The sequence below is a fragment of the Grampus griseus genome (assembly GCF_964374135.1).
Source record: "Grampus griseus genome assembly, chromosome: 14".
Classification (NCBI taxonomy): domain Eukaryota; kingdom Metazoa; phylum Chordata; class Mammalia; order Artiodactyla; family Delphinidae; genus Grampus; species Grampus griseus.
In genome coordinates this window covers 12,755,864-12,782,847 of record NC_139008.1, presented here as the reverse complement: position 1 = coordinate 12,782,847, position 26,984 = coordinate 12,755,864, and the positions used below count along the sequence as shown (strand labels likewise).

The 26,984-nt window shown below is 47.2% G+C and overlaps 1 protein-coding gene across 2 annotated transcripts in view; it reads right to left on the bottom strand.

The window, feature by feature from the left end:
* AUTS2 (activator of transcription and developmental regulator AUTS2) overlaps positions 1 to 26,984 on the bottom strand; it is a 1,112,396-nt gene that overhangs the window by 78,103 nt on the left and 1,007,309 nt on the right. For both annotated transcript variants that reach the window (XM_082669920.1, XM_082669921.1), the window contains exon 6: positions 7,123 to 7,174. In XM_082669920.1, coding sequence (XP_082526046.1) covers positions 7,123 to 7,174 — 52 coding nt within the window. The remainder of the gene's footprint in view (positions 1 to 7,122; positions 7,175 to 26,984) is intronic.

The window sequence follows — 26,984 nt, the reverse complement described above, 5'->3', positions numbered from 1 at the left end:
TCAACACAATATCAAATTTTATTTATTTATTTTTTGGCCGTGTGGCTTGTGGGATCTTAGTTCCCCGGCCAGGTATTGAACCTGGGCCACGGCAGTGAAAGCCCAGAATCCTAACCCCTAGGCCACCAGGGAACTCCCAATATTAAAATTTCAACTCCTGGATTCAGTTAACGCTGAGAGGTTTGCTCAAATGTAGAATTCTGCACATCACACACACAGCGACCTGACAGAGCACCCCACTAAGGACTGGCCCCTTCCACTCCTACCCACAGGCTTCGGGAATTGGTGAGAAAGAATGTCTAGGAGGGGAACCAGAGGCACAGCCACTTATGGACAGCTTTCCACTCGGAGGTAAAATGAACCTCCAAATACCAAGTGATGGGCCACCTTACATAAGCAGGCTTTAGGATGCACTTTCCCAGCAAGTCCAGACACCCAGGCAACTGATGGAAGTCAAGTTTGTGGGTGGGGTGGGGGAGTGGGATAGAATATCTGAATTCGGGCCCAGGATCTCTTTGGTGAATTCATGAAGTGGGTCCTCGGTTGAGAGCCACTTCTACTTTCTTCAAGCACAGACTGGGGAAGTAGGTAAAAGATTTTGAAGGCTGCCCCAGGCTAAATCAAAGACAGCTGAGCAAAAAGTTCAGGCACCATGAAATTAATAAAATCCCTGTTGGGCCCGTTCCGCCATAGGTTCAAGAATAAACTGGTAAAAATTCGAAATGCACGGAGATTACTTGAGTGGGAATCCATCATTCTTCCACTGAAAAATTTTGATATTTCCCTATACAGCATATTCACTGGATTCATAATTCACCAAAGTTGCTTCCTGAGACTGAGCATTGCTGGACTTTCTGAGTAATTGAGACAAATTTTGTTAGTTAAATAAATTCCAGGCAAGTGCATATTTGACTTACGCACAGGAAAGGAAAGAATTCTTATGTAAGCTGCAACACAATAGAGTTTTATCTTATCTGAGGAACTTACTGTCGCTCGCCTGTGTGTGTTTTACTGCCAAAATAAAATAAATTGAATCAGCTCACACATGATAACATGCTCTTTCCTAACTCATACTAATTGCCTGGCTAATTGATGTTTGTTGAACTTTCTCCATTTCATTGAGTGATTAGGTACAAAGCTAACAGTTGACATCTGTAGGCGCTTAACTGGCGTCTGTAATTACTGTTAATGTTAAATAATTGTTAGTTAATTGGAGTGGTAACTGAGTGAATGGAATCCAGATTGTGAAGCAAAAAGAAACCTAGTTAAATAAACATACATTTTCAGAGAAAACAACATTTTTGTGCAGTTGTCAGAAACCAGAAATAATCCAGAGGCCATGGGATAGCCACCAGCTTCCTCCATGCAGGAAACTCTCCAGGCCTGAGGCTGACCCCACGCACTTGAAGGTTGTTACCAGTGAGGAGGCCCTTTGTCATTTAACGGTTCTCATTAAAGACTCTCCAGAACTGATCTGATATTTTTTTGTGCCAAATGTCTACTATGAATGTAGATTACTTTCTGAGACAGGGAATTTGACATCATTGCCTCTACGAAGCACTAAATATGAACAGAATGAAATGTGACGCTGATCAACATTCAAGCTTCTTTGCTAATATTGCCAAGTATGGAGAAAAGCCTTTCCAAGAACAGCAGCAATCAATCAATAAATAAAGTAAGGGAAGAGCTTTTTGGTGGGCTCAAAACTAAACAGCGGCATGTGATCATCCGACTAAAAGAACGTTACCCTGTAGCCTGCTCCAGCTCACAGGGGCGCTCAGGACCAGGAGATCTGGCCTACTTTTATCTGGAAAAGTGGCATCGCTGTCAGAGTTCTACTCCAAAGACACCATCAAGATCAATTCAAATGCTCGGAATATCTTCCACCCCTTGAGCTAAAATTCCAGTAAGGGGATCCAACATCTACCCAGGATTCCCCACCATACTCACGAACAAGGTCAGGGAAAGACCAGGTAGCAGCTGATGGAAAAATATCCAGGGGGAAACACTTTCTGACCACATGGAATCTTTTTAGACCCTTCCCGGTGGTTTCACACTAAGAATACAAGGTTTCTGTTTCCAAGAATTCTCAAGGAATAATTCTATACAACAAATTCTGTATGTAAGAGTCTGGCTCCTACAGGAAGGTCCATTTCCATAACAAAAGGAGCTGATTACGTGTTCTCTGCAGTGTGGAGTGGGAGGGAAAACCCAACCACTCACAACTCCTTTGTCTTCAATCAAGCACCAATTACCCTTCAATAGTATTTCCCCTGGATCAGACATCTCTATCCTCCAAAGACCCAAGAAAACGCTCTGAAACTACAAAAAGGATCCAGAGAAGGAAAAATGAAGAATGAGTGACAGTCCAACTTTCCCTTATGTAGGATTTAAGACAGTACAAAAATGGGACTAATTTGTAGAGGCTAAAATGGGCTCAGTTTACTCCTCTGCACGTGGGGAATAAGCTTTATGTCATGTTCTCCTTACAATGAAACCCAAGACACTACAAGGAATTGTAAAATGGTCTCCATATTTTTATTATAATTGGATTTTAAACTCTATATCTTTTTTTTTTAAAGAAAGCTATCCCACACTCAATTGCATTGTTTTCACTTACATAGAAAGCACAGAATTGTTTTAGGGGAGGGGCCTTGGTGGTAACATAACTCTTACCTTTACTTGTCACCAAACCAAGGAATTCCCCCTTTATGTCTAAACCTGAGGAATGAAGTGAGATCATCTCCATGAAAGATTTTATTACGTACTCAGTTACTGAACCTCAACCCACCAAGCAGCATCTTTTCTCACTTCATCTCAAATCTCAACCAATTTTTTAGCCAGGTTTTCCTTCTATGCTGGTGATAAAACCATATTGTCAAAGATACCCAAAGGCCCTACTAATTCTAAAGGCTCCAACCTCATCTGTGTCCCAAGGAAACCCTCAGCACAAAATCGACCCCAAGAAGAGGCCTGTGTGGCCACTAGTCGGTCTGGTGGGGCCTGGGAAAGGAAAACCAGCCCTGGTCAGAGAGAGCTCAAGGTGGCCCCAGTGTTCCGTCTGGCACTCATCATGGTGAGTGAGTGTCCACCAGCGTCCCCACGGCTGACCTGGGGGAGGGGAGGTGGGGTCCCACCCCGGAGGGTGGGTGGCTGCTCCTTTGCTGTATACGTTTCAGTAGATGGGGGTGCTCACGGCAGAAGGGAGCACAAAGCAGGGGCCTCATCCCTACCTGGGTCATTCCCCAGCCCAGCTATCTGGAAACGCGCAGCTCTCTCTCAGTTAGCTCAGGGCACCTCTCCCCAGGAGGGCCGGCATTACCACAGGACGAAGATGACGGCCAGAGAAGGGGTGAGAGTGATGGGGTGAAGTACACCACCTGGCTCCTCTCATCTCTAACTTGCCTTAGCTGCAGGACAGATCCTGGAAAAGAGGCAATTCAGGGCCTTTGCTCTACCCCTAAACTAGACCGTGGGCCTACACCAGGGCTGGCAGGATAGTCATGTCCGCTAAGTACTCATTTTCTGCATTTCTGCCTATGTATGAAAGTGGCAAAACCCCTGAGAAGTAGGACCTAGAGTAGGTAAAGAAGGGTAATAAATACTGGCTGGACACACTGAATTGACTGACAAGTTAGTTCCTTTTAAGGATAAACAGTCTAGAATTTGGGGTACAAATCCTACTGCTCCTACAGCAGTTCAACCAACTAAATATGGACAAGAACTTAGTCTCTCTCTGTGTGTCTCTGTCTCACTGGGAAAATTAATTTTTTCTTTGGCAGATGGTTGAGTCACAAAGACAGAAGGATTCATAAAATTCACATGAACATCCTGTAAACATTTAAACACATAAAGATTAAATAAGGCAACCAGGACCTTGATTAAAGTTAAACTATTTTTTTCTGTCTCCAACCCTAAGCCCTGCAACTTGGAGGTTCATCTCCCCGCCCCTCTGGACAAGCTCAGTTCTCACTGGGCATGTCCTGTGTACATGCAAGCACGCACCGTTTGATTAATTTGTTTCAAAGTGGGAAATAAAAGGCGTCAGAAGGAAACAACGATTGGGAACACCTAAACACAAAAATCTTGCTGGTCCTCTGTTAAATTGGACAGACTCTACAACACCGAGAGAGTCAAAATAAAACCAAACAGGCAGAAGGGACACACAATGTGTTCACGGCACCTACGCTGCTTCAGCCCCTCCGCCCCTCCCCAGCTAACTGTTTTATCCCCACCAGAGACGTCGGCCCAGGACCAGGTTTTGCTATGATTGAAAATTCTGACCTAAAGAGGCGAAACGACTTACTCCAGCTCACCAACAGACTGATGGGACCTGAGCCACGGCCCCTGCTGCTTCAGCCACAGCCCCATCCCCCAACCGCCCAGCCCAGACATCAAAGCTGTGCACCCCACGCCCAGCCGGCCGGCCCCACCACAATCAGCTTGTGAGATTAGCACTGCCCTCCCACAGTGAAATTTTATGGACCGAATCCGCCTGCCACCGGGCTCCGCAAGCGTAATCTCGCCAGCGGCTGAAAGCCACACTTCTGGAAGGCCAGAGCCCGGTGGGGCTGCTGAGAGCGAGAGGTGATGTGTAGCTTTAAACATCCAGAGGAGAAGGAATACACGTGTCAGCTTCCCTGCACTCGTCAGACTGTTCAATAAACCGAGGCTTTGAAGATCTTCCCAGTGGTGTTTGTTACCTGGTATAAATTTGCCCTTTCTTGCATTGCTTTTTATTGCTCTTGGCTAAGAATACTGGACAGAGACGGGAGACCTGACTTGCAGGGGGGCAGGCTGCTTTGCAGGAGAACTTGAACTTGATGTGCAGGAAGCTGACAGTTCCTTGAAGGCCTTGTCAACCATCCATCCAGTAAACACTGCCACTACCCAGAGTAAAAACAGACCCAAACCCACATGCACATAGCAAGACTCTGCACCTGTCTTGAAGCAATTATTGACATTATCACTATACAATGAATCTCTTTTTGAACTTGTTTTCCTGATACTTAGCAGTTTGAATACTAATCCCCTTAACAAAACTGCCCCCATGCTTCCCCCCCTCCCCGCCCCCCCCCTTAATCTCTTTCTCTCCAGGGGGAGGGCGGGTGCTGGATACCAGTCCATCTACTTTGCAGCACCTGGATTTGCATTGATTCCGGCTCTTGTCATTCATGTTACCAACAGGAATTAGCATAAGGCATTAAGGGGAAACTCTGGAGGAGAAAAGAAAGGCCATTCTGATGGAAATAAGGGGCAAAGGAATAATCTGCTATCAACTAAAATGCTTATTTGTGTGTGGTTTCCCAAGCAAAGCTTAGCAAAAAGCCTATGTTGATTTTAGTGTACACAAAGAAACCTTAATCCTTTCAAGGCAACTAAATCACCCCCAGAAAAGCAGCTCAGAAGAAAGGCACCCTGTCAGGACGACTATTCACAACCGAAGAGATGCCACAAATCACACTCTGTAAGTAAACAAAAATAAGAACGTGGGAGACGTCTGATTGGAAAAGGGAGAGGGGCCGGGGGAGCAGGAGGGAAGAGGCAGAGGGACGGGGATGTTGCCTGTCATCGATCACTCCTCCTCGGCCCTGAAGGGGAGCCTTTCAGCCCTGTGAGGGCAGCAGGGCCTGAGTGCAGGTCCCAGAGCCAACTCTCCTGCCAGGCCTGATCCCAGAGAGGGGAAACACATTCCACAACTTTACAGCAAGTTAGCAAAAGAGAGACACGGTCATGTGGGCTGGAGGGCCTGGGGAGGGGGTGGGGCAGGGTGTCACTGAAACACAGAGGACCTCCTTTTGGTGAACTGTCCGGCCTCGGGCTCCACCTCCTCCTATCAGTCAGGGACACACGACCATCTACCCAACCTCTTCCCTCGTCAAAATGATCAATAAGCAATGACGTATCTTTCCATTTGAGCCCTGTACGCTGTGAACTGCAGTGTATCTTCTTTTATTGGGCTTTAGCATGATGGACAACAAATTGATACAAGCTTTCAGTCCATCAAAATATATGATGAAACATAAAACTGGAATACCCCATTGTGCAATAAAAAAAGATAAAATTCAATAGGACAATAATTCTGGGAGTGACAGCAATCACATAAGCATGTACACCTAGAGGGAAGCCTAAACATAATGTACTATTTGAAGCCTGCAGTTGGTTCCAATTCTAAAATAATCTGGGAGCTCAGAATAACTGCACTTGGAAACATGTGTGACCAACCAGCTAGCAAAAATGCTAGCCAAGGCAACTATAGAATGCCAGGGTGGTTTCGTATTTCACTTCATGAAGGCCCAACCCTGTTCAAGCTACCAAGTATCTTCCGTGTAACACAGAACGAGACCACGACAGGAAGCATACGTTCTGTATTTAGCGATTACCACACAAGCACCTACAACAGGTTCTACATTGGAGAGAAAGAGATCAAATAGTTTATATGATTTATATACCTTTCAAAGTATACACCACTGTAAAGCCCGTGATTAGAAGCTCCCTTAAATTTCATTATTTCCAACAATACTGCTACAAATGAAAACTGACCAGAAACCTATTGGCAGTGATTTAAGTTTCCCCTTAATGTATTGCTATATCATTAGCCTCTCTTACTCTATATTGCAGTTTGGAAGAAAGTTAATGGGGTGGCACGTATTTAAATTTTGTCCTCTTGATCGTTTATTAATTTTACAGAAAGCCCACAGCAGAGTAAGGCTTGGTTTATGACCATAATGCTGTGAGTACTAAACATGCACTGATTATTAGAGTCTGCAGGACAAATCAGCGATTTATCGTTCTCCAACTGCTGGGTTGTTGATAAGGAACAAAGTTAAGGCATCTTGAGAACTATTGTTCTCCATTACCACTTCCCACTTTAAATGAAAGTCGCATAGACGGTAGTAATTTCTTAGTCAAATCAATGTAAGTAAGGATTCAATATATTCTTTTAAGATCAACTGTTTTTGGATGCAACACAAAAGCACACAGATTCTGTCTCAAGCAAAAATACAAATTATGAACCGCAGCTCCAGAATGAAAAGGGAATGACCATTGTTCTTTATGCTTTCCTCCCGACAACGGAGCAAACAGCAAAACAAGCTACTGCTCGGATTTAAGGAGTCTTACCTTTGTTTACAATAACAGTATTGAAGAGTTTTTCAGAGCTGGCATCTGAGGCCTGCAACACAAGAAAGGGAAAGAAAGCATTACTACTGTCATTAATTTTGTCATCACCATCATCATTACGATGATTTTAAATCAATTTTACTACGTTTTAGAAAAGCCTAAAAAGGAGAGCGGCAATTTCCCCCAATCCTCCATAAGGTGGTGCTGGTTGACTGCGAGAGCCAGACCTGCAGTGCAGCTATTTGCTGAGGGAAGAACAAAATCTGATTTTAAAAACATGTCCTTATTAGACATATTATCTGTGCAAAACATATCTCTATGAGGTGATACACAAAGCAATTCAGCTCATTCGCATAATGATTTTGCAATTTCATTGACAGATCATTATTTTGGAAACGGTACTTTTTTCATATTTGCAGACATGCCCTATTTTTCAATTTTCTCTCACAAACTAGAAATGCCTATTATTTAATGCTAAGCTTCTCCTCACTAAAAAGTGTCAACCAGCACTCCCTGAAATTCATTTTTAAAGATTTATCTGATGACCCCAAGATCCCTGCCCCCTGTGGTAACCACGACGACCTTGGTGTTGAAATGAAAGCCAGCCGACCTGCCCAGCAACCCGACACTACACACACCATCAGCATTATTTCCTTTCCATTTTCTAGAAATCACGTCTGCTAATTATTACAGTGGCTCCAGGAATGTGAAACAAGCCTGTTTAAACAGCAAGGATACAGGCAATTTAAATTATACACTAATGTTCTGGAAAATTAACATGAAGTCTGTTTGGAGAAAAATGCTATAATGTTTCAGAAGCACTGTATTTCTAGAACCTGAAAAATTAAAAAATAAACTTAAAAATGAAGCAGTTCCATTATGCAGTAATTTGATGATATACATGCATTTAACGTTATAACGGCTATATTATATTTACGCTGCTGTTGCTACCCCACCCTTGTAAGAAATCACTGGTCTTCACACTTCACGCATAGAAATGCATGTGTTGACAAAGCGAAGCAGAGAACGGGGAATAAATCTAGAAGAAATATAAGAAACAGGGTGCGGGGGAATCTGAAATACAACATATTCAGACTCTGGAGCTGGCTTTTGGGGACAAAGAATATATTCAATTTAGTCTTTTTGTGTTATGTTGATAAAGATGAGATATGCCCGAGTGTTATCTGGGGAACAAGTTCTAGTTCTCAATGCAAGTGATACAGAAAGACAAAATATTGTTATTATGACTATTTTCCCCTTTATTTTAATTCTAATCTGCCTACTGTAAACGTGATTCCAAAGATTAATATATCAAGAAAAAAATGAATGTACAGTATGTGCAAAACAAGTGTTGAACTCTATACGTTTATACATAAGCAGTTTAAAATAAAAGAAATCCTTGATAAATGTTTCCCTTTATTTTGCATGAACAAAAAATATGCTGAGGGCCTTCTTGACATTTTAAACATAATTAAATAAAACGGCATATTACAGTAGCTTTTCATAAAAATAAACCACCAAAAATGTGTTGCATGGAGGGGGAAACAAGATATGCATTAAACAAATCAAGAATATTCAGTTATAAAAGCAAAAATTACAGGAATAGTGTTGTTATATTATAATATTAAGTGAGATGTCTAGGAACACGAGTTTCCCAGCTAAAAACTTGGAGATAAGAGCATTTCACCATTCCTTGATGAAAAAGTGTCTCTTAGTTCAAATTGGAATGGCTATGGTAAATTCATGGCTTAAACTACAGTTGATATATTTAAAAGGAAAAAAAGGGGGGGCTGTTAATTCATTTTACTAAATTGAAATAACCCCTGCAGATTTGGGGACTACCTATTAAAAGGAGCCTAACTGGCCCAAAGCACTACAGGAACAAAGTACTGTACCGTCAATGCAAAAAGCATGGGTGAGGAAAAGGTTCTTGATCCAGTTTTTATTTACACTTGGGGTATGTGTGTGTGTTAGAGGGGGAGAGAGAGAGGGACAGAAGCTGTAGGTGAAGAGGCCCTCTGGCTGTCTTGCACACCCTCCTTGGGGCTGCCACCCTTGTCAGCTCCACTGGGCTCCACACCATATTCTCAAGTAGCCAGTTAAGTGATCCTTATGTCTGAAGCGAACTTAGAGGATGTGATTATACGATGCCAACCGGTAAGTTATTAAGGAAATGAGTCTGACAGGATATTCAGAGTGACTTAGGAGTAATGCTCTCTAATAAAAGCTTTTCCAGCCCTTTAATTTTCTGATACATGTCACAAAGCCGTTTTGTAACTGGTAAGGGTAAGGGGGGCGGGGGTCCTCAAAAAGGCCTCCATGGAAAAACACCCAAAAGAAAATGACAGCAATGGGACTTAGGCTAATCATAAAATGATCTGGATCCCTTTCTCTCCCACCCAGGTGGTTACAACTATGGCTGACCACTGTCCTGAAAAGTCAGAAAAGAGCTTCTCAGCCGAAGTCTTAAGCAGGAACTACAAGGAAATTCTTTGCTTTTTCTCGATGAACTTTCAAATTTAACTTGTGCTTTAAAGGATTTGTAGAAATTTGTGGCTTCTTGGATCTTAATCTTTGGCATGTTTTCCTTTTCATTTTTTTTAGGAAAAAGTGTGAAATTCCTTATATTACCTGGACCATTTTCCTGGCTGTTTTTTTTGTTTTTAATCAGGGATGTCTAATGGAAACGTGGTGAGCCAAGGGTTAGCCGGCGAGCACAGCTTTTCCTTCTCTCCTTTCTTAATACGGGGGCACCTTTACATACTAAAGGTCTTTAGCTGTTTGCTCGCCATTTCACTTCATCCCCCTCACTCGGTTTTGGAGGATGAGGGCGTGAAGTGGCTGCACCTGAAAGTGACAGAAAAAAACAAAGCTCTCTTGGCTGCTTTTTATTTCGGGGGGAGGTGGAAGAAGATTTTTTAAAAAAAATACTGAAAAATTACTAGACGCCGTAGTTGGTGTTTAAAGAAAAGTTAAATAAGTCAAACAGATTTAAGAAAGGAACACAGAGAATGAGGAAACGAAGAAAAGCCTTCCGAGCAGACAGGAGTGGGACGCGCGGCCGCTCGGGTTCGAGGTCCACCTTAATTCCCTTCGGCCGCGGACCCCGGGCACGGCCCTCTGCACCCGCACGAGGAGGGGCTTTCCAACAAGAAAAGAGAAACCTCCTCGAAACTTAAGTGCGAGTTCTTTCCCCAGCTGCCGCGATACCGAGCCCAGATCTTTCGCTTCCCTTGGCACCTTGTGCGGGCCAGGATCCCTACCTCGGCGCGGGGAAGCGGTACCCCGGGAAGCGGCAGCGAGCGCAGCGCCAAGGTTTTCAGCCCGAGCGGGCGCAGGCCGCGGCCCCAGCCGGAGGCAGGCGGAGCCCCTCGGGGCGGGTGGCGCCGAGGCGGCTCCGGTCCCCGGGCACGACCGCACAGCTCCGGCCGCCCGCGCCGCCGCTCCCCGCCCGAGCCCGGCTGGCCAGGGGTGGAAAGTACAAAGGCGGGCGGCCGGGCCGCGGCAAGAGGGAGGGCGGCCGAGCCGGCAGGAGGGAGGAGGGATGGGTGGCGGCGGGGGGCTCGGGCGCGCCAGACCCGCCCCTGCCACCCCTGCCCGCCGGCCCGGCCGCCGCAACAAAAGACCCCCGACCCGCCGCCTCTCTTTCGACCGCGAGCGGCGAGCGAGGGAGCCGCGCCCCCAGGGCTGCATTACCTGATCGCAAAGGGTTAAGCGGTCCTGTCAGCCCCAAGTTCATGGTTTGGTTCCTGAGCAAGGCTCACGATGGGGTATCGTCAGAGACCAGGGGGAAAACCAGCCAAACACGAAGAGAAAACGCCCAACTCCGACCGGGCTAGGTCCGCGCCAGTCTCTCCTTTCCAGGCGAAAGTCTGAAAGCGGATGCACGCGAACCAAATCCGTACGAACGGCAGCTCCGGGGCGGCCGAGCGCCAGCGCCGCGCACACATCCAGCGCGGCCGAGGCCAGGCGGGCAGCGGGCGGCCGGGAGGGAGCGCCCGGCCCGCGCTCGTCCGCTGACTCCCGGCTGCTCCTGAGGCGCGCGGGGCCGGCCGGGCACGGCGGGGACTCGAGGGGCGTCCCGGGCAGGCCGGCGGGCGGGCGAGGCGAAGAGGAGCGGCCCTAGCCGCGGCCGCGGCGCGCAGAGCTAAGAGCGAGGCGGCGGCGGCGGCGACAGGACAAAGGAGACCATGTGCGGAGGGGAGGAGGGAGAGGGAGGAGGAGGAGGAGGGCGCGCAGCGGCGGCGGCTTCTCCCCGGCGGCCGCCTGGGGCTCCCCGACTGCCGCTCCCGCCTCTCCAGCAGCACTGCGGGCCGACCGGTCCCGGTCCAGCCGCCGCCGCCGCCGCGGCGCTGGAGGAGACGCTCCGGGAGTCTTTATTCGGGGCCGATCCCGCCGGCACGCGGCGCGGGCGGCGCTGCAGCGTCCGGGGCGCCGGGCGGGCTGCGCGGGGCCGGAGGCGCCTCGCGGCCGGAGCTCGAGGGCCGGCGGAAAGCGCCCGGGGCTGGCTCGGCTCCGGCCCGCGCTCCGCTCGCGGGCGCCTGCCTCTCCCGCCGGCTCGCCGCTCAAGTGAACTCCATCGGCGGCCGGCGCCGCGCGCTCCCTGGCTGGACGGGTGGCGGGAGGGGGCGGCGGCGGCACAGGCGGCCCTCGCTCCGGACTTCGCTCCGGGACTGCGCCAAGCGCGCCTCCTCCAGACGCTCGCAGCTCTCGGAGCGGGACTTCCTCGGCGCGCCGAGCCCGAGCCGCCGGTGCCGCCGCCCCTCCTCCGTCCCGCCCCGCGCGCCCCGCCCCTCGCCGCCCCTTCTCTCGGCCCCGGCGCCGGGTCGGCCCCGCGGGGGCGCAGTCCCCGAGCGCGACTTCGACAGCTGTCGTTCCCCCCGCGGCTCGGGCCCTAGTTCCCCACGGCCGCCTTCTCGGCGGGCGGGCGCGGCGGGAACTGCAACGCTCCGCACCCTCCCCGCAGCCGTCGCTTCCAGTGCTGCGCCGCGGCAGGGAAAGGCCAGTAGGCCCGCGGGCTGGGGTTGAGTCGCCACTAGGCCGGTCACATCTGCAAAGAGCAGGCTCTCTGGATGGCTGTGAGGGCTCAATGAGAAAGTGATGTATTTATGTAAACCGCCTGGCACATAATAGGTGCTCAATACAAGAGTAATAAGTACATTGTTGAAAATGGAGTGGGGTGGTCAGAGTCTAGTATTAGAAAAAAAAAAGGTCTGAATCTAACCTTATCCCCACCTGATCAAAAGCTGAATGCAGTTTGGTTAGGTCTCAAGGATAACAGTGCATGAAGTGGCCGTTTGCAAATCCCGCCTCCCCTTAGTCTTCAAATCCACTGACATTTATACACTTCACATCAACAAAAGTGGAGCTGGTTGCCACCATCAGATGTAGGGAAAGGATTAAAGCAATGCCACAGCCTCACTAAATGCACAGCAATTACTATCATCCTAACATTTATCATCATTGTGTTCTCTAGCGCCCAGTGTAGCGCCTGGAAGGAGGGGGCTGAATGACCACAAACTTGGCCCCTGGTGGGTTCCCCTGAGCCAAACACTCCCACCAGAGCACCAAATCTCCCGTCTGTCCTGTCTGGTGGGCCCCTGGTCAGAATTCTGGCCGCCTTTGTCACTGTCCCAACCACAGAGGCCCTGCAAGGGTACCAGGCCATACATGGGGGTGAAGAGACCCTCTATAAACATCTGGAGTTTTTATTCCACACCTGCAGCTTGGCAGGGTCTCTTCTTGGTGCACAGGAAAAGTTGCTGAGATTGTCCCAGCACAAGGCAAAAAGGCAAGCAAGGCCTAGGTTGCAACTGCGAGGGTTCTAGGGTAGAACAGGCACACTAGGGTGGGTGAGAGCTCCTGATTTCCCTTCAGTGCCACTGTCACCTGGAGTGCAGCTGGGAAGAGAGGAAAGGGACAGGGCTGGGACAGATGTACACCACATACAAATGACATGGAGACTGGTTTCAAGCAATAATGTCCATTCTTCACCTCTCTGAAGTTGAACATCCATCACTGTTTGATTTCATGGCACTCTTGAAAAACCTCTCAAGGGGAAAAAAGTGGGTGCTTGCTGTATGGCATAATTTTTTCCCTTTAACTTCCAAATACAATTAATTTTGGAAATAAGAGGCTCTCCCTCTCTAGCTTCACAACGCCCCACCCCACCCCAAATGGTAGCATTATGTGGTGTTTCTAAAAAAAATTTTTTTTTAAAGATAGGTAAAAGAGATTTTTCTCTAACTTGACTCCCTGGGTAAATCAGAAGAAAAGAGAAATCAGAAGAAAAGGTGCCTCAGAAGGTGTGAGTCTGAAGCTGGATTTTCCAATTGCTTACAAGATGTCTCAAAAACCAGCCGAAGCCCTCGAGCCAGGGAGCATTCATTCTGAAGCTGTTTCTACAATACCAAGATAGCTCAAAGGCAAACATTAAATTTTCAAGAAAAGACATTTAAATGTTGTTCTTTTGGAGCCATCAAAATGGGACAGTTTTCTTATCTTGTTCGCTCATAAAAATCAATATTACCGGGAAGAAATTACCAGAGCTCCTACCGGGTTCTCTACAGGGTAAACTGAGGCGCACAAAAGCATGGGCACCTTAGCTGACCGACTCAAACCACCGCTTAGGCCTCTCAAGTGCCGTCATCAGGCAGCACTGCTGACGCTTGCCACGCCTTGCATTAGACTGTCATCTCTGATTATCAGGGATTAGGCCTCAGATGAAAGTCTGGGAGAGATCTGCATGTGTCTCTGTATCGTGATTATCTGTAATTGGGAGGAATGCAGAACCGCCAAGAGCTGAGCCTCTAAGAGAAGCCACAGACTTGGCCTCTGCACCACTGCATCCGTATCCAGCCCCCCTGTACCCCTCCAGCACCCTTCACCCTGCCACAGTGCCCACCACCACTTTGCTTCATTTCTCAGCCTCTCACCAGACACACAAATGAGTACATTCTGATTGGGTTCCAAGTTGCTCTATTCCCCCTCCTTTCTGGCAGGGAAGGAAGCAGTGTCAAAACTGGAAGGGATAGGGCTTCCCTGGTGGCGCAGTGGTTGGGAGTCCGCCTGCCGATGCGGGGGGGCGCAGGTTCGTGCCCCGGTCCGGGAAGATCCCACATGCCGCGGAGCAGCTGGGCCTGTGAGCCATGGCCGCTGAGCCTGTGCGTCCGGAGCCTGTGCTCCGCAACGGGAGAGGCCACAACAGTGAGAGGCCCGCGTACCGCAAAAAAACAAAACAAACAAAAAAAAAACTGGAAGGGATAAGCTACAGGACAGCATCAGAAGTAGAAAGAAGGTAGAAAGAAAAAAAAAGATCATCCATACATTCGGTGACTGGATCCTGGTCAGAGATCTGACTTGCAAGAATCTAGACTTACTATGTTTTTTTTTTTCCTTGAGAAACTTAGCTTCCCTTTATAGGAATTTTAATCTACAGATTACAAAGTCAAAGGCTGGCAGCCACCGTGTCTGTTATATTTAGAAGGTTTAACATACTAATCACTAATGGCTTCTTATTGTCACCTTCAGCCTCTGAACCAGATCTAAGAAGGGCAAGTCTTACAAAGGGGAGGCCCTAACGAAGCAGGCAGTAAGAATATGGATTCAATGGTCTTTCCAGTGTTAGAGCAATTATTTCAGAAACAATTTTTTTTTTTCTTGGCCACGCCATCCAGCTTGCAGGATCTCAGGTTCCCCGACTAGGGACTGAACCCGGGCCATGGCAGCGAAAGCCTGGAATGCTAACCATTAGGCAACCAGGGAACTCCCGACAATTTTTGACATATGACCAAAGATCTTAGGCATGTCTATGATTAACTAGCTGAATTTTTTTTAAAAAAGCTAAATTAAAATATGGAGACTTCTTCCTCAATTCTCAAAATATATCTAAAGATAAACTAGGTTTAAAAACCCGGTCCCAGGACTTCCCTGGTGGCACAGTGGTTGAGAGTCTGCCTGCCGATGCAGGGGACACGGGTTCGTGCCCTGGTCTGGGAAGATTCCACATGCCGCGGAGCGGCTAGGCTCGTGAACCATGGCTGCTAGGCCTGTGCGTCCAGAGCCTGTGCTCTGCAACGGGAGAGGCCACAACAGTGAGAGGCCCGCGTACCGCAAAAAAACAAAAAACAAAAAACAAACAAAAAACTAATGGAAGTTCTTCTAAATCAATCTAAAATGGCAGTTTTAAAGTTTAAAATATGAAATTTGATTCAATTTGTATCACTAATTACCAGACTGAGACTAAACATTTTTTGGTAAAATATTTCTTATAAATTCTGGTCTTCTGTTGAGTACCTTACACAGAAAAAGTTTATTAATTTCAAGGTGTTCTCTCTCATAAATATAACAAACTTCAGGTACTCCCTAAAAGAACACATGCTGGGTGATTCTTGGGGTGGTTTAAAGGAAGAGGAAGTCTTTACAAAAAATTTCCTCCAGTTTTTCTATGTTAAATTATGTAGTTTGAAAAGACCATGAAAGGGGAGTAATAACACATGAGTTCTGTCTCCTAACTAGCCTTGGGAAAGATGTCACCCCACCTGGCTTATTTCTATGTCTCCTAGAGGATCTTTTCAAATTCTATAGCTTTTTAAGCTTTGAAAATATGTTTCTATTTGTTCTTTGGGGAGAGGTTAAGAGCCAGCATCTGGTTGCCATCATGGCCCTGTCATTTCTGAGCCAGGAGACCTTGGGCAAATCTCTTCCCTCTCCCACCTCAGTTTCCTCGTCTGTAACATGAGGTGACAACAGTAACTAGACTTTATAGGGCTGTTGTCAGTAACAGCCCCCCAGCGCTTAGTAAGCGGGATATACGTGTTGGCTACAATGATTAAAGATGACACTCTTACTTTGATTACTGTGGAGACGAACAAATAAGAGTATGTTCTGGTATGGCTGCAATGTCCACAGCCATGCCTTCTACAGAATTCCCTCAATGCAGATCCCCACAGTGAGGATGAAAATGACCACATGAACATCAAAAGTGACACCGATCCCCAGAAGTGGTGACAGTGGTTTGCACCACCTGTACTAGAGTAGAGAACCCCACCTTCACACGGGTGTTACTACTGCCAACAGTTCCTCCAGACAAGGTCCAAACCTGGATATTGAATATTGCATAGCCTGGGTCACATAATAAGGCGGGAGGGACCGGAATAATGTGGATCTTCTTAACACATTATAAAGTCCAGTCATGAATCAAGCAAAATATTGTCAGAGTTCGAAAGGCTTTAAGACGTGATCAACCTCCTAATGGTGAGGGCTTCAATTTCTTAAAACATAAAATAGCAGGCACCCCAATTATGTCACTCTGACATGCTAAACTCGAATCTCGATCAAGATAGCTGGTTCATCTTGAATTGTTACTTAACTTTTCCTAAGCCTCACTTTCCTCCCCTGTAAAATGGAGCTAGTAATAGAATTCAAACCTTGTAGAGTGTCGTTGAAAACATTAAATAACGAAACACGATGCAACTTGTTGTTGTGCTTTTTATATATGAGGAAGACTGGTTAAGAGGGCCTGTAAACTGGAGCCAGCATTTCTCTGTATGGGGGCAACCGCGAGGTAGCTGGTCTGGTGGTTAAAAGCATAGCTACTGGGCTTCCCTGGTGGCGCAGTGGTTGAGAGTCTGCCTGCCAATGCAAGAGACATGGGTTTGAGCCCCGGTCTGGGAGGATCCCACATGCCGCGGAGCAACTAGGCCCGTGCGCCACAACTACTGAGCCTGCGTGTCTGGAGCCTGTGCTCCACAACAAGAGAGGCTGCGACAGTGAGAGGCCCGCACACCGCGATGAAGAGTGGCCCCCGCTTGCACAACTAGAGAAAGCCCTCGCACAGAAACAAAGACCCGACACAGCCAAAAATAAATAAATTAATTATTTTTTTTTAAGAAAAGCATAGCTACTGATGACGGAACTGCTGGGTTCAACTCCTGGCTCCTCCTGCACTACCGCCTATTAGCTTTGTGACTGTGGACAGATTGCTCCATCTCTCTGTGCCTCAGTTTCCTCATCTGTAAAACAGGGCAATAACAGCACTTACTAGTATTACAGCAACTGCTGTGAGGGGTGAATGAATTACTGTGTGAAGGCATCCGGAGCAATACCTTGTCTTCCTTGGCTACAAACCATCGAGGAGTAGGTATTCTTAGTTTTGGTAAGATTGGCTGACAGTGGCCCCTCTTAGTTTCAAAAATTCAGGTGGTCAAGCACCCACTCTTCTAGGGGGAAAGTAAAAAAGGTCCTTTATGGTGCCATGTCAAAGGTGGACTTGACAGTCATCTCTAGTGGACGGATGGGCTGTAGGCTGAGGGAAGGGAGGACCGAGTTGGAGGAGACGGGGCCGGGGCTCACTCAGGACACAGGGGCTGTCACAGCCCCCATATGTGAATTACGAGCTATAGGAGAGGGGGCCCACCAGGGAAGGCAGTCCCTGTGGTCACTGGTAGGGGCGCAGCTGTCTGTGTGTCAGCAGGTGCACTAAGTGGCCTATTAGAAAAGGCTGCTGTGGAAAACGGGGGTTGCTGGGGAACCAACCATGTTTCCCAATTCTCTCTGCGAGAGGCATCTGAGCCACTTTGGACTGAGTGAGCTCCCCCAAATTTTCAACAGTTCCAGGGAGAGACAGGGGCCCTTGAGAGATCTTCCGCACATGGACACGAATGATTCACACGGATATAGAGACAGGACCTCATGTGGCCTCTCTAGCCTTTTTTTTTTTTTTTTTTTTTGCGGTACGCGGGCCTCTCACTGTTGTGGTCTCTCCCTTCTCAGAGCACAGGCTCCGGACGCGCAGGCTCAGCGGCCATGGCTCACGGGCCCAGCCGCTCCGCGGCATGTGGGATCCTCCCGGACCGGGGCACGAACCCGTGTCCCCTGCATCGGCAGGCGGACTCTCAACCACTGCACCACCAGGGAAGCCCTCTCCAACCATTTTTACCATCAAAGTCACACCAGGTACACTTATAATTTCAGTTAAGTTTTGCACTAATGGGAAACTTTTTCTGTGTCTCTGTGAGGATCCTCATTTCTAGCTTCAGTTAGTCCCAGGGAAAGACTGTTGCTATACTAGGCCTGGGTCAGGCTCAAAATATGATTCTAATCTTCGTTTTAGGGCCTTGAAATGAAAGGGAGGAAGAAACCAACCAACGAACTAGTGAATCCAAGACCAGGAAAAGACAGAGGCCATAAATTATATACTATGATACCACTTACTGCTTCTAAGATTCAGCCTCTCGTGAGGTGCTGCCATGCTTGCCTACGCAACATATATTTTTCAAAAATGTTTACAGTAATTATGTCATCTGCTCTTCCATCAACCCTGTGAGGTAAACAGAGAAATTGCTATTCTCCTCCATATTTCAGATGAGGCAACTGATACGCAGTGTGTAAGTACACCCTTTGGAAGTGAAGGAGTCAGGATGATAGCAGAGTTCTAGCAGGTACATCCGGCCCCTTCTCCACCGTACCGGGCTCTACAGTCCACACTACTGGTAGATCTTGATTTCTTACTCCGTTGGCCAAATCTGGATTCCACATACTCCCAATGCAGAAATGCCAGTTCTAGATCTAAGTCAAAATAAATTCTGATATCTAAAATCTAGAGAGGTTTCAAGATCTAGAGGGTCCTGGTAAAGCTGTTTGGGCTGTGTGAATACGACTAGGATATGTGAGTAGTTCACCTGCATAGGTTTTGTAGTCTGAACGATTACTTACATCCCACATTAAGGTAATTTGTGAAAGGAACACGTGAAACGGTGGCCAATCCCACGTCAGCACATCTTTCCCTCCAACCGTCTCTCAAGGGGTTTGCTCTCTTTTCCTGGAAACACGTTACCTGAAAGTATTAATAATCTCTAGCCTACTGGACATTTTTTTCCTCCATCTATACTGATGTACGTGGACCTAACAAAGCTTTGTGCTTTCATTTTAGCTTCATTGTAGAGTATCCTGATGGTCCAAATATTTACTTGCGGAAATTTTCGTTGGGTAAGAGCGAAACATTTGCTTCTACTGTTTTGGTGAAACATACAGTTGCTGGGGTACCAGGTGGGCAGCTAGGATGTCGAAGAATCCTCCTGGCTTAGCTTTCCTGAAAGCATTCATATTGACCAATATTTCTGATTTTTCACCCTTGTCCTGGTCTCAGTTTTCCTCCCTGTCCCTTCCACACTGTCAAAATGGGGTGGGACACTCGAACGTGGCCATTCCAATAGCCTCTGTCTCTGCGGCTCTATCCATCAAACGAGCGTACTTTGCCAACGGTCAACTACCATACAAATGCCAGTTGCTAGGATCATTCACTGCAGTTACATAGGGTGAGGGCAAGCCCGCATGCCTGCAAAGACCTGCGAACTCCTCTCCTCTCTGGTCCTGTGCAGTCTCCATTTACAGACCTTTGCTGCAAATTAATTAAACCAGCAATTTCTTCTTCTGCTCCAAACTACAGCTTATCTGGAAGGTTTCCTTAGGGAAATCTATCCAAGACAATGTCTGACAGGCATTACCTGTTCCTTGGTTCGCCTCTGGACACTGTTATTCCTTTAGGGGCACAAATGTCCTCGGTGGGAATAAGACACAACTTTGGAGAGCAAAGATTCAATCCCTTGAGGGCCACACTGTGCCCTTACACACACATCCCACCCCACCGTCATCATTCCCCTAAACATCTAGAGTGTACTCGCATGCCTTACATGTGGTCAATAAAGAGTGTCAGGTCAACGAGTCAACGAGTGAATGACCATATCTCTGCCAACTAAAACACAAGAGAATGAAGACATTGTTTCAAAAATAAACTGTAAAGTCCTTTCCACAAATTGCCACCAGTTTAGCTTTTCATGGAACACAGAAACCCATCATCACAAGGCTAACAACAGAGCACATTTAAATTCTCTTGAAAATTGATTACTAATTAAAATACCACATCGACCACTGAGGTTGCTACTCTCTCAATGTGGCCTGCGATAATTCTATACCTGCAGGCTACTCTCCCATGGGAAGGTGGAGCTTAAGCCCTCTACCCTGGAATCTGGGCTGGACCTGTAACCGTTCTGAACAATAAAATGTGGAGGAAGTGATGATCTGGACCTTCTGAGCTTGTTAAGGTATTAAGAAAACTTCTTCAGGTGTTAAGCAGCTTCTGCTTCTATCCTCTTGGAATGCAGACACCATGTGGTGGGGAAGCCCCAGGAAGCACACGTGGAGGAGAATTAAAGCCATGGGACCAAAGACTTAGCTGAGTTGCCAGCCAACTTAGCTGCGTTGCCAGCCCTGTGAATAAGCCGCTTGGAAGTTGCTCCTCCAGCCCCGGCTGCGCTTGCCTCAGTTGATGCCACGTGCAACAGAGAGACGCTGTCTTTGGAGAGCCCTGCCCAAACTGCAAAATCGTTAGCAAGTAAGTAAAGCTGTTGTGTTTTAAGCTATGAAATGTGTACTTTGTTACAAAGCAACTGGTAACGGACACGACCATCGAAGGCAGCGCCAACATTCAGAAAAAGGAAGATGAACACGCGCCAGGATGAGACATGCCATGAGCACCACCTTTGCTTTCCAGCCTCTGCAAGGGAATGACAAGGACCTTGAAGTTAGAGAAAGGACACTACGAAAACAGAGATAAATAACGGCGACCGAAAAATCCTGAAGTAAGAAAAAATCACTGCCACAATAAGGAAAAGTTTTCTATTTGATAAAGTAGAAGAAAACTTAACATGACAGTGTTAATGAAAGAATAAATCTGAAATCTCCCTTTCCTTTTGGAGGCTGCGAATGTTTGCAAAACTAAAAAGTCTTTAGTAATCCCTGCTTTTATCTAAAACAGATTTGCAGTTTTAAGCACAGCCTCATGAAACTGCAGGTTCAAAGGGACCTGAAACCGAATTAGCATGAAATCTGGAATTCTCATTTCCACCAAATGCACAGCTGCCATCTGACAGCTCTGCTGGGATTTCGGTTTCAAATAGAAACTGAAAGTAGCTGAGGTGGCGTGGGCCAGGGGCTCCGCGCTTCCAATCCTCGCTCCTTCCACACGCTCACACATTCGAGGGGGGTCTCAGAGGTCCGCCTAAAACCTTCGGTGATGAAGCAAACCCCCTGTGTGGCAACCCACCCATCAAAACTAGTGGGGGAAAAACCCAAAGCCAGGAATGGGTTTTAAGTAAGGAGGGTTGGGGGTTGCCCCTATATATAATATGAATATTTTTGCTAATATTTTTAGGAGTGCTGAATGTTTTGTAAGTAAATTCCCACAGAGTGAAACTGCTAGGACTGAGTTGGTAGGGGGAGGGGGAGAACCCTTTCCCGGGTTTTGCATCACAAATGCCAAGACACCCACACTCCACACACTCAAATTTAAATACCAGCAGGTATGTTGATTCTCTTTCATGATTCATTTAACATCCTCTCAGCTTTCTCCTGAGGCAATGACAACTCTAAGCAACTCCATTTAATTCTGGAAAACCCAAGGGGGCTTGCTTTGCCTACTGCTGAAATACCATCACCTCTGGGACCAAATGTTACACTTCTTTGTATAGGGAAGTGGGGGGGGGAAAGATCCTATGTGTCTGAACCCCCTGAGGAATACAGGTGCTACAGGAGGATGTTCTCACCCCTGGTAAAAAGGGTGGATTTGCCCAGAGCCATCCCAAACTTCCTCCTCTGATCCCTGTATGACCAACTGCATGAATTCAAGTGACAGCTGGCGGGGCCGCACTCACAGCACATGAAAAGCAGGCTGCAGGCCTGCGGGGAGCGAGAGGCACGGCCCCCTCCTTCCCCACTTGCCTCCCGCCCGCCGTCTGGGTCCTCTGTCCACCAGGCCCCACCCCCAGCCATCTGCTCCTGAACCAGGGCAGGGGCGTTAACATCCCCGCCAAGGCAAGAGATGGGGATGGGGCCTGGGTGGACGGCAAGGGTGGTCCTTCAGAGGCCTGCTTGGACCCAGGTTTGTGCCTCCTTAGAAGTTAGTGTACAATTTTTCGTATTCTCCAGGAGGAAAAAAAAAATGTAGTGAGCATCTGGTATTTACACAGAATCTTAGAGGGAGTTGACGGATTTAATTACAAGTGTTAGCAAAACAGGAAAATTGTAGCCAGGCTTTCAAATAGCCACTCGCCTATAAGTAACAAGACTTTCCTTTGTGCTGCTGGTAAAGAATGCAATTGATTTTCCTAGAGATGAGTTTTCTTGGAGAGGGGGAGGTTGATAAAAATACAGTTGTTGGCTGGTAGCTTTTACGTAAATTTGTGATGTCCTTCTTATACAAAGATCAAACTGCAAACAACATTCAACCAGGCTGTGTGCTCTGAGTTGTTTTCTCATTCCCACTAGTGGTGATGGATGGATTTTCTCTCTGTTACTAGTGCTCACTTAGAGCTGACAACGTGTATTTATGAAATGACTGGGGGGTTTAAAGATACAACGTAAGGCCAGGAAAACGATTACAAATAACTAGCCTATACGAGGATTAGAAAAATTAGCTGACCGTCATTGGCAGCAGGCTCTGGTGAGATTTTTTTTAACATTTATTTATTTATTTTTGGCTGTGTTGGGTCTTCGTTGCTGCGTGTGGGCTTCCTCTAGTTGCAGCGAGCGGGGGCTACTCTTTGTTGCGGTGTGCGGGCTTCTCATTGCAGTGGCTTCTCTTGTTGCGGAGCACGGGCTTCAGCAGTTGGGGCACATGGGCTCAGTAGTTGTGGCTTACGGGCTCTAGAGCACAGGCTCAGTAGTTGTGGCGCACGGGCTTAGTTGCTCCGCGGCATGTGGGATCTTCCCGGACCAGGGCTCGAACCCGCGTCCCCTGCATCGGCAGGCAGATTCTTAACCACTGCGCCACCAAGGGAAGTCCTGCTGGTGAGTTTTAAAAACTGGTTGCAGGGCTATTGCAGACCATTACAGGAGGTTAGGTGTCAAAAAACACTGTACTGAATTAGCAAAGTCAGGAGACCTGGGTGTTAGAACAGTCCCGTGGCACCTAGTTTCGGCTTTGGGAAAGTCACTGAAACTTCTGTTCACCATTAAAACGCACACAGGTTGGGATGAATCATCTCTCTCTTGCTCTTTTCCATATATAAGATCTTGTGAGCATACTTGATCTAATATCTAGATGATAAACAGAGAACAGTATCTGTGCCAGACACGAGTATCTTCCTCTGTCCGTTTTCTTAGAGGTTCCGCTGTTAATTCCTAAGGAGGGCACACTGTTTGACATACCTTTTCTGGGGCGTCCCACTCTCTTGGAATTTCCTGACAGATCAGTGAAATGTCAGAAGTATGCTATGGTTTACATTTCATCCTTCCAACTGGTGAGTACCATTTAACTTTCTCATCAAAACCATCAAGGCACCAGTGAGCCCCTCCAGCTCTGTGTCTCTGTCACTTGGTACCACGTGCTCGTTAAACGCATTTGTCAGCGTTGTGTTTTAAAAGCAAAACCAAAAGGGTTAATGTGTCATCATGCTCTCTTTAATCTGAAATCCACAGGGAAAGGACTTCAGAAAGAAAGGAAAAACACACACACACACCCCCTACACACACACACACACACACACGTCAGAAAACTGCACAAGTGGAAGCTGGCCTTTGTCTTCCTCAGGCTGCTCTGAGCCAAGGCAATGTGCAGACCACATTGGGAACCAATTTAATCATTTCTGACTTCTCAACAATCAAATAAAACAATAACTAGCCTGAACTGGGCTCGAAGGGGAAGAGGACCACATGTATTTCCTCTCAGGATTTTTTTTTTTTTTAACATGAAAGTTTGGCTTGAAAAGAACTTCTTGCACAGACACATGTGGCCTCAATAGGATGGATCTTTAACTGATGAGACAGATTCCAGATTCAGGCACACAGTATCAGGATTTAAATCCTCAGAATTTGGTAATGGAAAGTTTGGGTCACATTAAGGGCTGTGGGATCCAGGGATAAAATTTAGTTTTGAATTAGCCTCTTGGGCAGCCCAAGCACTCCCCCTAAGAAGCACCATATGTCTCCAATTCTACGTCATTCCTTCTTTCCTGGTACTTCCCACTTGATGGACCAGAAAATTCCTGGCTTTAGACCACTTCCCTGTGTATTTATTGTTGACTCCCACCTTTGGAATTACTCTTTTTTTAAGCTCTCTTTTAAAATAGTTCCTGACTTTCTATTTTGAAAAACTTCAAACTTATAAGAAAGATGAAAGGATGGTAGGAATAATACCCAAGCGCCTTCATTTATATTCCCTGATTGGTAACATGTTAGCACAGCTACTTTACCTCTGGCTACTCTTGAACTGTATTAAGACACACACACACCATGGAATATCTGTTTGCTATTTACTTGTTTAGTGTTTGACTGGGGGAAAGGCAAACTCTCCCCACTTTCCTTCTAGTGCTTTCCTCATGGCTGCTAACCCAAGTGGTTAGCATTCAATGTAGCACCTAAAGCGGACAGGGCCGTGTTTACCAGTGGACACTGTCCCTGTGCGTTGAAAACCACGTGTGTTAAAGGTCGGCACACGCTTGCTTCTTCCTTCTGCCTCCAGGACTTGTGATGGCTAAGCTCAGCTGGGGACCCCTGGAAGTGGCTCTGGGCTTGGTGGTCAATCAGTGGTAAACTGGGCTAAGGGAAAAGGAGAAACCTGCTTCTGCGGGGAGCCTAAGGCATTACCTTCTCTAACACAGACTGCACAGAGGATTGTTTGGGGTACGACGTATTTACCCCACTAAAAATACAGCAGTATTTGACTTTTCCTGTCATTGTTTCTTCATCTATAGCATGGGAAGTATACTGTCCCTATCTCAGAGCTGTTGAGGATTAAATTAGCTAGAACAGCCCCTAGCCCTCAACAGAGGTATTGATTATTAATTCTGTTATTACTGTTCCTCACATGTCTTGTTCCTTCAGGTAGCACTTTGAAGGAGAGCTAATAGGCAAGGCAAGATCTTGACATACCTATGGCTATGTTAGCCTCCTAATCTCATCAAAACCTTTCCTTAACTCTAATAGTTTGTGGTGTACAGTATGATTAATTTTTTGACAGTATACTAAAGTCCATCCATTCAATAATGACGCTTTTACTGAGTACGAATGATGTGCCAAAAAAAAAAAAAAGGAACATGTTATTTGCCTTGGGGAACTTACAATTTAGGAGAGGAGAGTAGAAAAATACATGCCTATAAGAGGCATCAAGAAGAGTGACCTGCGGGAAAGAGCTTCGCCCAACAGGAGAAGGCGGTGAAACGAGGTAAAGGTGGGTGGGAAAAAGTACTGAAGAGGCAAGGAAGCAAGGCAAAGGGGGGAGATGCTGAGGTTTCCAGCCTGGGGAACTAGCTACAGTCAGGAACACAGACATGGAGGGGGGCTTGCAGGGAACTATAAAGAAACTGCTTTGGACAAGATGAATCTAAGATACTGTGAGAACAGCCCAGCGGTGGTCATTAATTTGGGACTGGAACACAAGGGGCGAGGGGGCTCAGAATCACACATGAGGGGAGGGTGTCCTCCACAAAGAGATGAGGGAATGTGACTGCCAAGAGCAAACTGTGGAGCGGGAAGAAACAGAACCAAGGACAACAGCCAGACAGCGTCCCTGCTTCCTGGGTCAGGGAGGGAGCAAGTGAAAAGGGGGAATCAAGAAAGTATCACTAGAGAACCAAGGAAGGGCAAGACTTCCAGTAAGGGGGGCGGGACGCAAAAATGGCCAATGCTTTAGAGATCTTGGAGGACAAGGAATGAGGAAAGACAGCTAGGTTGGTATTTGAGGAAGTCGCTGGTGGACACCAAGAAAATTGCAGGGGAATGAAATACAGGAGCTGGATTACATATTAAAAGTTAATAAGTAAATGAAGTGGTAAGAAAATAGAGGCAGTAAGTACAGACTGCTTTTGAGAAATGTAACAGAGGAGGACTGGGAAGAAAGAAAAGTGCACATTTAGGCCACGAGTCTGTTTTCAGCTGTCTGGAGAGGAGGGCAGGAATCTGGCCCATCACCGTTCAAAATACCAAGCGCAATTTAACCTGCTCTCGCGCACTCACTCCTCCTCCACGTATATATGTATCCCCGCATCCCCGCTCAGGGACACATACACACATATGTATATACATGCTTTGCTATATATAGTCCATATATTTTTTTTTTTTTTTGCTAAGGAGGAGTCATTTATGCCAAATCAGTAGTAAACTATCCAAATGTCATATAATACTTTACATTCATAGACGATTTTGTCCACGAGAGGTAAACGAAAGCACAAGGAGAAAGAAATCGTGATAGCATTACGGGAGTTTTAAAACATGGCTGCACATCCTTGGACACTCTCCCATCGAGAGGTGGGGTCTCCATCCCTTTCCTGTGGCTTCTGCCCTCCATCCCCTGGATGCTCACATTCTGGAAGTGTCCTCTCAGGAGACCCCTCCCAGCTGCCATTCTGTAGAAGGGCCTGGCCACGTGGGCGGAGCCTGTGCAGGTGCCCCCGATGGGTGGACCAGCCCAGCACAGCTCGCCTGAGTCACCCGCATCCAGATGGGTGAGTGGAGACATCCCTGGGTGACTCTCACCCCCAGCTCTTCAAGCCACCCAGACATTGTGGAGCAGAGACAAGCCACTCCCGGTGGGTCCTGTCCAAATTCCTGACGCGCCGAATCTGGGAGCATAAAAGGGCTTTGCCGTTTTACACCACTAAGTTTGGGGGTAGAGAACTGGCACGAACTTGTGGGTTTCCTGCTTTGCATAGGTCTTTCCCGTAGTCAGGTTGTTCATTTCAGAGGCTGCTTCCATGACTTGGCGGGGGGGCGGGGAACGGACGGTGCGGGGGAGATGGGGGGGACGGTGGGGGGGAGATGGGGGTGGTGGGCAGCTTAAGAACCGGATAGAGATTGCCAATCTGAAT